General features: G+C 42.0%; 1 protein-coding gene across 1 annotated transcript in view; it reads right to left on the bottom strand.

The window, feature by feature from the left end:
• Positions 1-6,084: 6,084 nt before the first annotated feature.
• Positions 6,085-15,935, bottom strand: part of LOC136867932 (von Willebrand factor D and EGF domain-containing protein) — an 86,612-nt gene continuing 76,761 nt past the window's right edge. Inside the window, exon 4 of the mRNA XM_067144740.2 lies at positions 6,085-9,444. Within this exon, the coding sequence (XP_067000841.2) occupies positions 9,219-9,444 (226 nt within the window). The 3' untranslated portion in view covers positions 6,085-9,218. The remainder of the gene's footprint in view (positions 9,445-15,935) is intronic.

Genomic DNA, 15,935 nt, shown 5'->3' with positions numbered 1-15,935 from the left:
AACTGAAACCGAACCAAAAGACACAGTGATACTTCAAGTTTATATGCCGACAACTGATGAAAATAACGAAGTGCTAGAACAGTTTTACGAAGATTTAAATGAATTAATAAGTAATATTTAAAAAAAAAGCAAAGTCACCTCCATACAGGCCATGAAGGCCCTTGGAGCAGTGGAAGGTAAAGGCTTCCACCATTGTTAACCTCGGCACGTGATGGGATAGAGTGGTTAGCCCTACGCCCGGCCGCCTTTGCCCCCAGGAATTAACCTGGTACTCATTTTTGGTGTAGGCTGAGTAAACTTCAGGGCCATATGCACCTCCGGAAGTGGAAATATAGTTTCTTAAATGTTACGACTTCCTGACGGGGATTCGAACCCACGTCTTTCCAGGTGAACCAAGCACGCCTTTACCGCCTCGGCCAGGCAGCCCCTAGGTGATATTAAGGGAGAAGAAAATTTAATCTTACTTGGAGATTGGAATGCAAATGTTGGTGAAGGAGTTGAAGGAAATGTCATTGGTAAATTTGGACTAGGGAATAGAAATAAGAGAATTGAAAGATTAATATAATTTTGTACACAACATAAATTAGTAGTAACAAATACAATATTTCAGCTCCACCCTAGAAGGAGATACATGTGGAAAGCACCGGGTGACTTAAGAAGAGCTCGAATAGATTGCATATTAGTAAAAGACCGATTTAAGAATCAAGTAAAGGGTAGTAATAGTTACCCTGGAGCTGATATCAACATTGATCATAATGTAATTATTATGCAATGCGAACTAAAGTTTTTAAAACTGCAACGGAATGGAAAGAAACAATGGGATATTTCTAGACTTAGAGATGAGTCTTTATGAAAATGAAACAAATAAGATTGGACTAGAAGAATATGAAGAACAAGTAGGTGTAGAAGAGAATTGGAATAAAATTAGGAATATAATTCTAGAATCAACAGAATCACTTATAGGATGAAAAATAGAAAATAGAAAAGAATTGATCAGCCAGGAGGTTGTAGATATGATTAATGAGAGAAAGAAATATAAGAACTCGAATAATGAAGAAGATGGGAAGAAATATAAGGTCGTTAGAAATATGATAATAAGGAAAGTAAAACAAGATAAAGAGAAATATTTATTAGTATTTGTGAAGATTCAAACAACAGTAAGAAAGCAGGACAAATAGATATGGCGTATAGATATATTAGGAGTTTCTTTGGAATAATGAGTATTGAGGACAAAGATGGGAAAATCATATATGATGATGATGAATTGATTTTGAAGAGATGGAAAGAATATATAGAAGAACTGTATAAGAGATATAGCAGTAATTACATATTAGTAATAATAATGTTATTTCTTTTACGTCCCACTAACTACTCTTTTCGGAGACGCCCAGGTGCCGGAATTTTGTCCCGCAGGAGTTCTTTTACGTGCCAGTAAATCTACTGACACGAGGCCGACGTATTTGAGAAACTTCAAATACCACCGGACTGAGCCAGGATCGAACCTGCCGAGTTGGGGTCAGAAGGCCAGCGCCTCAACCGTCTGAGCCACTCAGCTCGGCCGAAATTACATATTAGAAAGAGAATATGAAGTAGAACAGGATAACTTGGGATCGCCTATTATGAAAGAAGAATTTGAGTTGGCTCTACAGGACATTAAAAATAGCAACGCTCCTGGGATTGATTAAATACCTGGAGAACTACTAAAACAATCAGGATATAGACTAAATTAAAAAGTTATATTTACAAATTAGTATGTAATATGTATAGGACTGGAGAGTTATCTGGTGACTTTATAAAGTGTATAATAATGAAAATTCACAGACTGTTTCCAGTCGTTGACCAGGTCAGGAATGGAAGGAATGAAGCCCCATCTAGCGGCGAGGATAGGAATTGTGCCGGCTGCCGAAGCCTGTGGCACTCCTCTGGGGCAATGATTAATGAATGACAGATGAAATGATATTGGAGAGTGCTGCTGGAATGAAATATGACAGGGAAAACCGGAGTACGTGGAGAAAATCCTGTCCCACCTCTGTTTTGTCCGGCACAAACCTCACATGGAGTGACCGGGATTTGAACCACGGGACCCAGTGCAGTCGGGCCCGTATGGTATTCATTACGTCTCTTCACCTGGTTCAATGTTCACCTCCGTATTATAACTGTTAGTGTTATTAGCGGCCGTCTTCGGGCTCGGGTTTGATTCCCGGTACTACCAGAAATTTAAGAATGGCAGGAGGGCTGATATGGAACATGCAGCTCAGCCCCATTGGGAGTGTGCCTGTAAAGAGCTGCACCACCCCGGGATGACGACACGAATTTACTTACTTAGCTGATTGAATATGATGTAAACTTTTTTTGCTTTTTTTTTTTTTTTTTTTTTGCTAGGAGTTTTACGTCGCACCGACACAGATAGGTCTTATGACGACGATGGGATAGGAAAGGCCTAGGAGTTGGAAGGAAGCGGCCGTGGCCTTAATTAAGGTACAGCCCCAGCATTTGCCTGGTGTGAATATGGGAAACCACGGAAAACCATCTTCAGGGCTGCCGATAGTGGGATTCGAACCTACTATCTCCCGGATGCAAGCTCACAGCCGCGCGCCTCTACGCGCACGGCCAACTCGCCCGGTTTTTCTTGCTAGTGGTTTTACGTAGCACCGTCACAGATAGGTCTTATGGCGACGATGAGATAGGAAACCTAGGAGTAGGAAGGAAACGGCTGTGGCCTTAATTAAGGTACAGCCCCAGCATTTTCCTGGTGTGAAAATGAAAAACCATCTTCAGGGCTGCCGACAGTGGGGTTCGAACCCACTATCTCCCGGATGCAAGCTTACAGCCGCGCGCCGCTAACCGCACGGCCAAATGATGCAAACTTGTGAATCTAGTTACTTATGATCACAATATTTAAAGTCACGTAGAACCATAAGCATATTTTGATACACAGCCATATTTGCACTGTAATAAAATTGTAATCAGGCTTTTTGTTGAATTCCTTCAATAGAGCACCAAGGCCATGGCAACTCGCAACCAAGGCTCATCATTCAATTACAGGCACTAGTATGTTATCTCCCACACGATCGTGCAATCAGCTCGCTCTTCAAGCATGACCTATTGAGAAAACTAGGAGTTCAAGCGAAGTCTTTCCTGGAAATCCAGTGCAACTAGAAGCACAAGTTTAATGGCTCATCATCAATTAATGAGTATCGCAAACCCACGAGCTACTTCATGGCCAGTCTTGCCATCTCAACCCATATCCAAGTAATTATTCGATAATCAAGCGAGTGCCTGCGTGGTTTGGATCACGTAGTTGTCAGCTTGTGTTCGAGAGATAGGGTGTTCGAACCCCTTTGTCGGCATCCCCTAAGATAATTTTCCTTTTTTCCCATTTTCACACCAGGCAAATACTGGAGCTGAACCTTAATGAAGGCCACGGTAGCTTCCTTCCCGTTCCGAGCCCTTTCCTATCCCATCATCACCATAAGACCTGTCTGAGTCGGTGCGAGGTAAATAAATAAATAAATAAATAAATAAATAAATGCATTTCGTCCAACGAATCAAAGTAACTAATCTCGTGGCACACTATAGCACTGGCGGACCAAGCGACTGCTGCTCCGGACCGCAATTTACGAGGTGACAGTAATTAGTACTACGAATCTTATCGGCCGTTATTCTAAACCGGGGCCGCTATCTCACCGTTAGATAGGTCGTCAATTGTTCTCAGATAGGCTAAGAGTACTTCGTACACGCCCTCAAATCTAAGTAGAAATCCCTGACCAGGCCGGTGCCTTCGGTTAAGAGCTAGACTCGCTACCCTTAAACCTTTCTTCAGGCAAATAAATATCGTTTTGAACATTTCATGCAAGAAAAAGAAAGTTTCATGTGGTTCTCCTCCTGTGCGTTTCCCGTGATTAATGCACTATGTAGAGTTGTAGAAAATTAGTTCTAACACGGAAATAAAGCGTTTCTGGACCCATGTCACCTTCTACGTGTGAGAAGTATGTCCTGAAAGTTTGGCTTACCTCATTGTTACATCTTGTATAAATAATCCTTCAAAAATATTCTTACAAAATTCTTGAACGGGCTTGCAAACAGTTCAGCGAAGTATGTCCTTGGTATTACATAGAAGGTACAGCAGAATTTAATATCTTCTCCCTGTCCTCATGGTCTAGTTTTACGGCTGTTCTCCCTGACACCTACACAGTGTGGAGAAAACAACAATATTTAGCCTGATTTCAGAAGAAAAATAAGGCTTCACAAAAACACAGACCTTTTCTGTAAATTCAAACAAATTATGGAGCTTACAATATGTATTGTTATTTGGGTCATCCATAGACTAGTTTGATCCAGCCACTCCACTCCGTGTTTAACTGTTCATTTCAACGTAACTACTAAATTCCACATCTACAGTACTCTGATCTGTCTTGGTCTACTCCCGTTGTCCTTAACTCCCTACACTTCCTTCAAAAACTAAATGAATAAGTCCTAGGTATCTCAAAATGCGTCCTCCCCTCTTCTGGTCGATCTTGGCGAAATTGCTTTCCTCTCGCCAACTCAAGTTAGTACCGCTTCTTTCATGATCCGATTTACCTACCCGACTTTCAGAATTCCTCTGTAACGTTAAATTTCAAAAGCTTCTTTTCTTTTTCTTCTTGAGCTAGTTATCGTGTATTTTTCAATTCCATGCAATGCCATAGTTCATACAAACGTCTAAACATTTCTAATTGCTATATCAGTGTTTGAAATCAGCAAATTTATTTTCTTAAGAAAGGTCTCCCTTGCTTGTGTTAGTCTGAGTCTGATGTTTAATACACCTGTTCGACGTTTTCTAGTACTGTCGCTTTGTGGAAAGTAGTATAAGACTAAATTATTTTATCTTCTGAATGCAATTTTCTTCTTCTTCTTCTTCTTCTTCTTCTTCTTTACCTTAATCCCAAGGCGAGTACGTTGAACATTTAGCCAAAGAGTCGTACTCGTGATCTCAATGATTACCTTGTAAATATATTTCAGTGGATATGTGAATTTTTGTACTATTTCGCTATTTGTTTTACGTCGGACCGACACAGATAGATCTTATGGCGACGATTGGATAGGAAAGGCCTAGGAAGTGCAAGGAAGCGGCCGTGGCCTTAATTAAGGTACATCCCCAGCATTTGCCTGGTGTGAAAATGGGAAACCACGGTAAACCATCTTCAGGACTGCCGACAGTGGGGCTCGAACCCACTATCTCCCGTTTACTGGATACTGGCCGCACTTAAGCGACTACAGCTATCGAGCTTGGTGTACTATTTCAGTGATTCATTAATAACATAATATTTGAAGCAAATATTGAGAATGGTACATCAGAAACGCGAAAAAATTGTGCAAAGAGATGCAAAAAAAAAACATAATACTTACTTGTACATAGGTGAGTCAAACATTAAGTTTCCCTAAAGTGTTGTAGGTGAACACGTAAAAGCAGACCAAAATAATCAACACCACTTTATTTCGGTATCATTAATTTATTTTCCGACATACTATTTCCTTTCTTAATCCATTCACCGTCCAAGGTTGATTTTCCCTCGGAATCAGCGAGGGATCCCACCTCTACCACCTCAAAGGCAATGTCCTGGAGCGTGAGACTTTGGGTCGGCGGATACAACTGAGAAGAACGACCAGTACCTTGCCTAGGCGGCCTCACCTGCTATGCTGAACGGGTGTTTTGTGGCGGGATGGGGAGTTAGTAAGGAAGAGGGAAGGAATCGGCCGTGGCCTTAAATTAGGTACCATGCCGGAATTTGCCTGGAGCAGAAGTGGGAAACCACGGAAAATCATTTCGAAGATTACTGAAGTGTAAATCAAACACCCCCCCCCTACTCAGTTGACCTCCCGAGGCCCACTTTACACATTTCGTGGCAGAGCCGAGAATCGAACATGGGCCTCCGGGGGTGGCAACTAATCACACTAATCACTACAACACGAAGGCGGACTCCAGCATACTTACCAAAGTTATTCAAGTATTTGTCACAGCTTTAATGTATTTAATTTTTATTGCTTGTTACGGGATTGTCATCCCAACTACACAAAGTGAAATTACAAATATTATTACTTCATATTACCCAACCTAATTAAATATCTAAACTAATCTGATATAATTAATCTAATCTGATCTATACCGTTATTATGGGTTTGTCCTTACCTAGATGCTAGAAAAATGTGTCCTTTTCGTTGACTACCATTAACTGATTCAGTGTTGCGTACCTGTTCTCCCGTACCGTTTCATTAATAGCAATAACGAGTGGTCAGGTGTTGATGGACGACCACTTCGCTCTTGGAATTTACAGTTATTCGGCTCTCTGCAAATTCTACACAGACACCTCCTCTATACAGACACAAATCTCCTGCGAATGTTGACGGGCCTTTTGTTTTCACTCGCAGAAAATGGATTACTATACTCCGTTACCAGTTACTTCACCATTTTGCAACTACCACTGTGCCGAGGTGTTGGTTTACCGACTTGTGCACCTGTGCACAATCTATCGATAAGACTACAAACTATCGGATACATAAAATGCAGCGAGCTCGTGTTTCTTCTTTCTGAGCGATAAATCAGGGAAACATACTCTCGTATTTGTACCGGGCTATGAAGTTTAAAAAGCGACACCTCAGTATTAGAAGTATATTTTTTATTTATATTATTTACAATTAGTACAAAGTAACAATTCAATTACAGTTTATTTTAAGCCTTTTATGCAACTCTGACTAGAATATGTCTTTGAGAATCCTCTCTGCTTATTAGAGTTCAGTAGTCTCGTTCGTATTACCTAATATTACACACCTTCAGTCGCACTACAACCTGTTAGAAAAAGTCCACACTTCATTAATTCGGGATATACTTCCAAGTTGTTCTGTATTTAAGTACGGCATACGATGACTCCATCCGCACTTCCTCGAAATATAGTTTCGTAGAGCTCTCCGCAATGACAAGAGGTTGACTGGTAACAAATAGCGGATGATTGATTTATTGTTGAGAATAGACGTGGGAGTGGAACAGTGAGTAAAACATTTCGTGTTTAAATGGGAAGGATGGCCGTTGAATCTATGAAAATGTTACAACGTGCCAACACAGACCAGACTTATCACGAACCCATGGTTTTTGAATGGGAAGACACGTTTGATCGAAGTAAAGTTTCAGGAGATGACAACCCTGTAACCGCATTTCTTGTCTTCCTCTTCTTTCCCTTTCGTTTTCCAGACGAAAGCAAAGCTCTGAGAATAAAATGACATCATTGAAATCTCAGTACTTAGGAAGAATGGGGAATGGTCTCACGAATATTCTGAATATATCTTTCTTCGGCACCTTACGAAATCTTAGGAGACGTTTACCGCGATAATTTGACGACGTAGGGTGGCTGACATGATAACTGAAAATTTGGAAGTTACTTCCTCCTTCATCGAAATGCACATAAAATATGGTTCTCCTGATTTATATCCACATCGTTACCACTTCCGCATAATTCCTTGATTTCGGTAGAATGGGGACCATTTAGGAGTAAGTTATAGTCTTTAATTTCTGCAGCCTCACCTCCAGGAATCATGAGTTTTGAGAAGTACCCATGTGCCCACCGGAGGACACGGCTGAATCCAGTATTGCTACTACTTACTTGTTCCGAAATCCCCCTTTCTTTTCTATCGCTTAGTCGATCCATTTCAGAATCGACAGTATTTCTTCTTTGTTTTCTCCCGTTAATGGTAATTTCATTTCTTAACCCAACAGACTCACACTTCGAGGATTCCTCTATTTCTTTTTCTCTTCATTTCATAGTTTCGATGGACTATAATATCTATCTCCTCCTTACTTTACTACGCCTTCTTCCTCCTATGACGCGAATGCAATGTTTAAATATGCTATGGACTGGTACAGAATAGTCCTGCCTTGTCTATTCTTGCAAGGAACACGTACCCAAATGTGAAATTTGATGACATGAATCACGTATTGCAGTTGTCCCCTATGCTAAATATGGGAAGAATATTGGAAGATCCTTTGCAGGAATGGCGTTTCAAAAATTAGCCTGTATGTTCCAAAATATCCCCCAAGATAAGCTCACTGAACTGATGATAGCCAAGACGGACTTGCTCTTCCAGTAGATGCCAAACCTACAACTTCAACCATGCAGTATCAATTCATTTACATGTGTCTGTTAAATAAGATTTTTGTTTAATTATACATTTAATATAATATGCCAAGGGTTTAAGATCTTTCTACGGACACTAAAGTACCAATCACCACTATCATAACATCATTAGTGGCCCTTTTCTATCATAGTTGTAGCACAAACATATAACATTTCTTGATCTTGTCCTCATCCAAAATCAAGCCTAATTGTAAATACCTATTAAAAACCTGTGTGTTTCGAATGGTATCCTATTTCACGTGAAATTTCTTCCAGGAAAGGATTAGAGACCTAACGCGCATGTCATAATTTCTTCAGCAGTTTACGATAAGTCAATTTATTGGTCAGTACTCGCCGGACAGGAATATCAGCATTACTAGGGGCACATATAAAGTAGAGCCTAAGAAGGAGCATCTAAAGATCAGTTTCATTCCGTCACTCCAAACGTGCGGTCATCCTTACGTTTACAAATAGTTTACCTTCCTAATCGACGTATTATTCTAAGTTTGAACTTAATCTGGTGGCCACTCGCGAGCAAATCTTGTAGCATATGATGAGGCAACGTTGAATATTCTAATATTTTGAAATAAAAGGGGCTGTTTAAAACACAAAAAGTACAGAAAACAATCCGATGATCTTGACTTGGAATAACATATCATTATTTAGCATGGATACGCCTCTAATCGTAGACTCTTAATCAATCGTGCACCCATTCTGACCACTGCACCAAAATAAGGTTTATATCTGTATAACCTCATCCAACGTTCAAAAACACTTCGAGTGAGAATAGTTGTCTTCTGGTGGATATAATGTACTGGTGTGACTCTTTCATGAGCAGAAAACAAATGTGATTATGATCTGATGAACTATGGTTGAGATGGTTTGGTGCTTCCGAAATTTATCTTCCTGTCCTAAACTGACAAGGAATTTTATTTAGTACGATTTATAACTATGGATTGTGTGTCAGAGGATGATATTCCGCGTCTGATGACTGCATCCCCTGTGTCTGGTCGGAAACAGACACTGCTGAGGATAGCGAAGTGTGGAGGTTCCTTGCGTGCTGAAAGGGAACACTCAGTCCTTGCAAGGCATCATCTGCACCTGGGCCGCTGCGGTCTCCTCGGAGGATGGGCTTAGCGCCAGCACCATGCTCTCGGACATGTACACTGGGTTGTAGAAGTGGTTGCACTGAGAGGTCACTCTTCGTCTGCGCCAGTACCACGTACCGCCCGCCAGGATCATCAGCGTGACCAGCAGAGGGAGCACCACAGCCAGCCATAGTGTGGTGCTGCTCACGTAGCTGTGGACAGAGAAATCGAGTGCTTACTTTAACCCTTTATACGACAAACATGTCTTTTAGAAATCCTAAATTATATTTTTCATTTACAACTGTCCATAACGATACGATAATTGATGTCTTCTCTTTTACACAAGAAATTTGTAGAATGGTGTTCCGTGGTTATAACTGAATAACAGTTCTCCGTAAATAGCTACTAGAGAAACTATTTACCGACAAGCTCAAATAATTAACTATTCTTAATTACTGACACAATGCAAGTATAATACTCATTTACTACAGAGCGAATTGAACAAATTTTCTTAACTTCTTTCAAAACGCAGCCATCAACATTTAAAAAGAAAATATTTAGAGAGACATCGCATATGAATATCACCATAGCATACTCATCAATTCATATTCCATAAACAGAGAATCGTTCATCGAGCGATTGGCTGCGATGTTTGGGTCACGTAGCTGCCAGTTTGCATTCGGGAGATAGTGGGTTCGAAGCCCACAGTCGGCAGCCCTGAAGATGGTTTTCCGTGCTTTCCTATTCCACACCAGGGAAATGCTGTAGCTGTACTTTAATTAAGGCCATGGTCGCTTCCTTCCCACTCCTAGCCCTTTCCTATCTCACCATTGCCGTAAGACCAGTCTGTGTCGGTGCGAAGTAAAGGAAATTGAAAAAAAGAAAATGAGAGAGAATCGTCATTGTTAACGTCAGTGAATCGTAAGACATCCGGATGTACGGTTGTCTTTTTGGTTACATGCGTTTGAGTGATAACAGGATTATTAAATGAAAAACTTCAAAACAAATGGCAAAGGTGGGAAATTATTCTTGTTTGACGTTTGATTCGTCTTACTGTGTTCTACACGAATACGGCACAACAAAATCAAATAGTGAACATTTGACAACATTTTGGTGCGAAGAGCTGCGAAAAATGTATCTCTTTCGTAAAATGCCACAACATAATGAAAGGCTCCAAACTTACCGAAAGCGCATGCTAGAGAATAAACTAGCTTATTAGAAATGGCAAAAGTCCAAAATCATCAATGTCGAAAGTCTTATCTGGAGCGTCTCAAAATTAAAAACTCAACAAGTGGCTGCGCGGTTTGGGTCACGTAAATATCAGAAGATAGTGGGTTCGAACCCCATTGTCGGCATCCCTGAAGATGGTTTTCCCTGGTTCCAATTTTCACACCAGCAAATGCTGCGGCTGTGTCTTAATTAAGCCCACGGTCATTTCATTTCCACTCCTAGACCTTTCCTATCCTCTCTGACAATAAAACTTAGGCCTATCTGTGTCGGTGAGACGTAAAGCAAACTGTATCAAATGTAAGGCGACCCAGCGTCGTGAAGTAAGTTCCGCGCTGGTGGAGTCCCAGCCTAGCTCATCAACTACCCTAGTAGTGGTAAATGATTTGGAATTCGTGGTCCTTCGGATGTGCAAAATTTGTTTAGATATAAGAAATTTATTCTATTTCAAAACTTGCAGCCGTGAACCCGACAAAGCTCCATTGGAATTGTTTTCGTGCGACTCATCCAACTGTTAGTGAAATGAAATGAAATGGATTATGGCTTTTGGTGGCAGGAATGTCCGAGGACATGTTCGACTCGTCAGGTGGAGGTCTTTCGATTGGACGTCCGAAGGCGACCTGCGCGTAATGATGAGGATGAAATGATGAAGACGACACATACACCCATCCCCGCGTTAGAGAAATTAACCAATGATGGTTAAAATTCCCGATCCTTCCGGGAACCAAACCCGGGACCCCTGTGACCAATGGCCAGCACGCTAACCATTTAGCCATTGAGCCGGACCTACTGTTGGTATCTCGAACGTATGGAGAAATGTTCTGTCTCACAAGGTCATGAGTAAATACTATCCGAAATATGGAACTACAGTAGGTATTGACAATTCAAGAACTGATAAGCTGTCACTGCACCATTGGGAAGAATAACACTTCTTATCACTAGAAGGCCAGAGCATACGTATTACCTTGACCTAAAGAGTGGCTGCACAGTTTGGATCACATAGATCTCAGCTTGCATTCTGGAGGTAGAGGGTTCGAAGCCCACTCCCCACAGCCCTGAAGATGGTTTTCCAGTAGTTCACCATTTTCACACCAGGCAAATGCTGGGGCTGTTTCTTTCCTATCCCATCGTCGCTCTAAGACCTATCTGTGTCGGGGCAACGTAAAGAAAATTGTAAAGAAAGTATTAGCTCGTTACATTTCCGGGTCTGTAGAAATTTATGATTATTTAGAGGTTCTGGGTCACAGTGCATTGAGCTTTGTGAGGGCAAATGTGAAGAGAAGTCAAATACTAAGCCAATCCTACAAGCAGTATTCCGTCGTTCGCCACTTCAGGTTAGGTAATGATAATAGTGTTTCGCCTTCGCAGATACCTTGTGACCTACACGTCTGTGAGGGTGGGGCCCTATGTAGAATGAAATCTAATGCTGATGATGACACAAATTCTCAGTCACCGCGCCAGGGAAAATAACCAATGCAAGTTAAAATCCCTGGTCACTAATACGTCAGCCTCGTGTAGGTAGATTTACTGACACGTAAAATAACTCCTATAGGGCAAACTTTCGGCAACTCGGCGTCTCCGAAAACCGTAAATGTAATTAGTGGGACGCAAAATCAATAATATCATTTTTATGATTTATTATTATTATTATTATTATTATTATTATTATTATTATTATTATTATTATTATTAAAATCCCTGACCCTGCCAGGAATCAAACCAAGGACCCCTCGTTAATCAGCTAGCTACGGAGCTCGATCTCAACTCAAGTAAGTGTCGGAAAACTACCATGCAGGCCACAGATGTCTCTTTCAAACCGAAATTCCTGCCCACGTGCGCACACACACACACACACACACACACGCTGCGGCTTCTGATTATCCGTATTCTCGAATAAACGTGTGTATGTGTCCAACCCTTGTCCAGTTTCTCTACGGGGTAGGGTATGAAGTGAGGTGAATCTTCGTAGCGCGTTTTACGATCAGATGCCCTTCCTAACGTCAACCACATTAGAGAAGTTAATTATATAAAGTGATGTGATATATGAAAGTAGGAAGGGAGAATGTGAAAGCCGGTGCGGGCACAAATCCTACTCCTGTGGAATAGAACCAAGATTTAACGTCTCCATCCGACGGACAAATCACCGTCAACAGCGTCATCTGCCCTCACTACATATGAACAATGCGGAGAGGTCTGGAATTTAATCCAGGCTTTTGACAAGCTATCTAGTCATTAGAAAGTGTATACCACCACCTCTCCTCCCCTACCTCCTCCCCTACCAGCCAATATCAAGGTGATTTTTTTCGATCAGTGGGACTCGAACCTCAGAGTGAGACCATACCGGTATAGCTCTCTATGTGTATCCGTATGACTCAGAATATATGGATTAAACAGTTTCACGGTTTGAAAAACGTGTATTTTTTAACGTTTATATACACTGGCGGAAAACAAATATCCAAACACCATGAAATAAGGAATGCAGAATACGGAAAGTTCTGCAATATATTTGTCGAAGTAACATATTTAATTGATTAAAGGTACAAGACTACAGGTTAATATTCGCGCGAGGAAAGCCATCGCAAATGTGCCATGCTGGTCCATTAATAACCGCCTGATTGTTGAATGCAAGTATGCAAACGTGTATGCATTGTGTCCTACAGGATGCGGATGTCAGCTTGTGGGTTCCACGCCTGTTGCACTTGGTCCGTCAATACAGGGACGGTTAATGCCGGTTGAGGATGACGATGGAGTTGTCGTTCAATGATGTCCCATACGTGCTCGATTAAAGACAGATCGGGAGACCAGGCAGGCCAAGGCAACATGTAGACACTCTGTAGAGCACGTTGGGTTACAACAGCGCCATGGGGGAGTGCATTATACTGTTGGAAGACATCCCCGGGAATGCTGTTCATGAATGGCAGCACAACAGGTTGAATCACGAGATGCGTGGGATAAACCACGACAGTGCTCCTGCTGTCATAGGAAATTGCTCCCCAGACCAGAACTCCCGGTGTCGATGCCACAGACAGGTGGAATGCAGGCGTTCGCATGGTCTCCTAACCAACACATGGCCATCACTAGCACCAAGGCAGAACCGGCTTTCAATGGAAAACACAACGGACCTCCACTCCATCCTCCAATGAGCTCTCGCTTGACACTACTGAAGTCGCAGACGGCGGTGGTTTGGGGTAAGTGGAATGCACGCCTCAGGGCGTCTGCTCGGAACTGTTCTTCAAGTAACCGATTTCGAACAGTTCGTTGCGTCACTGTGGTGCAAACTGCCGCTCGAATTGCTGCTGCAGACGCAGTCCGCTGCGCCACAGCCATACGCCGAATACGGCGGTCCTCCCTCTCGATGGTGCCACGGGGACGTCCGAAGCCCGGTCTTCTTGCGAGCGTACCTTCTCGTGACCACTGCTGCCAGCAGACATTCCTGGCAAGTCGTTTTATAATAGCGCGCAAGGAACATCCACCTTCACACAGCCGCATTATATGGCCTCGTTCAATCGCAGTGAGCTGCTGATACTGGCCTCGTTGTCGTGAAGGAATTCTTGACCGACTCAAAGTCACTCCGTCCAATCTCACAAGTAACTAACGCTCCCTCACAGTACAGCCCGTATTTAAAGCAAACCTGATGTGCAACGTCATGGGGCCGCTCTTTTAATAATAATAATAATAATAATAATAATAATAATAATAATAATAATAATAATAATAATAATGATTTTACGTCCCACTAACTACATTTACGTTATTCGAGAATCTCTTGGTGCCAGAACTTTGTCCTGCAAGACTTCTTTCATAAAAAAATCTGCTGACACGGGATTGGCATATTCTAGCACATTCAAACACCACCGGACTGAACCGTAATCGAATCCGCCAACCTTAGTTCAGAAGGCCAGCGCACCAGCCCCTAACCCCGGTACTTGTTTTTATGTCGCAAAAACACAGACAAGTGTTATGGCGACGATCGGATAGGATTGGAAGAAAGTGACCGTAGGTTTAAGTACAGCCCCAGCATTTGCTTGCTGTGAAATTAGAAAACCACTGAAACCCACCTCCAGGGCAACCAACAACGAGTTTCGAACCCAGTACCTCCCGAATGCAAGCTAATAGATACGTGGCCCAAACCACGTGGCCAACTCTCTTGGTTTGAAGAGAAAATGTATTACAGTAGTTCGTTCGGGGTCTTTGGGGACATGTTTGATGGGTAATTTGCTTATGGAAATCCGTGTCTCCATCAATGATCATGCTCAATTGGGAACATGCATCATTTTCAAAAATATTTTTTTTGAAAAGTACACCAATGAAATAGTACGTAAACGTATTACATTGCGGTATGTTGCCTTGTTTTCTACCATTAAAAAAATATTTAATAGTGCCTTCCCGCAAGGCGAGTGAAACGGCCTCTGACGTAAGCGGCGCGCTGTGACGTCACGATCCAGTACCGCATGGAGCTCTACCAGCCGTTGTGCATCAGCCGTTGCTAAAAGCCGATTGTTTATTATTTATGATCGCGAATAACTTCAAAATGACAGAAGAAAGGTTCAAAACAGCACAATAAGACAATCTACCATGTGTAAATGTCATCATTCTTGAAAAATAGTGACTTAAGTGGCAGCAGAAATTCGCGGATAACAAGCAAGTTTGTAAGTGGCGTCTTTTATATACGTGCAATGTACTGTAACCCATAGTATTAGGATAACAACGAACCTGGATAGATATCACATCACTTTCAACATTTCCTTCTAGACTGATTCCCCTATTAAAGAATAACATTACATTTTCGGGCTTTCAGCATTAGTAAAGTAAGAAATCGGATTTCAGCACTAACATAAACATATAGGTTGCATTATAGAACTAGTCCGCTTCTGTGGTGTAGTGGTTAATGTGTGCCACTCCCGGAGGCCCGGTTTCGATTCCCGGCTCTGCCATGAAAGTTGAAAACAAATAGTACGAGGGCTGGAACGGGGTCTACTCAGCCTCGGGAGGTCAACTGAGTAGAAGGGTTTCGAATCCCACCTCAGCCATCCTCGAAGTGGTTTTTCGTATTTTCCTACTTCTCCAGGCACCTAAGGCCACGGCCGTTTCCTTCCCTCTTCCTTGTCTATCCCTTCCGATCCTCCCATCCTCCAACAAGGCCCCTGTTGAGCATAACAGGTGAGGCCGCCTGGGCGAGGTAATGGCCCTCCTCACCAGTTTCATCACCATACTCAAAGTCTCACGTTCCAGGACACTGCCCTTGAAGTGGTAGAGGTGAAATCCCTCGCTGAGTCCGAGAGAAAACCAACCCTGAAGGATAAACTGATTAAGAAAGAAAGAAAGAAAGAAAGAAAGAAAGAAGGAAAGAAAGAAAGATCATAGTACTATAGGGCTATAATCTATCATTCCCAAAAAAATATATATTTATGGTTGGGACAACTGGCCTACCCACTTCCGGGGCCCATGAAAGAGAATTAAATATCTTTGTGGAGGG

This window comes from Anabrus simplex, chromosome 1, assembly GCF_040414725.1.
Source record: "Anabrus simplex isolate iqAnaSimp1 chromosome 1, ASM4041472v1, whole genome shotgun sequence".
Classification (NCBI taxonomy): domain Eukaryota; kingdom Metazoa; phylum Arthropoda; class Insecta; order Orthoptera; family Tettigoniidae; genus Anabrus; species Anabrus simplex.
The sequence above is the reverse complement of the archived record's forward strand: the minus strand, read 5'-3'. Positions and strand labels throughout refer to the sequence as shown.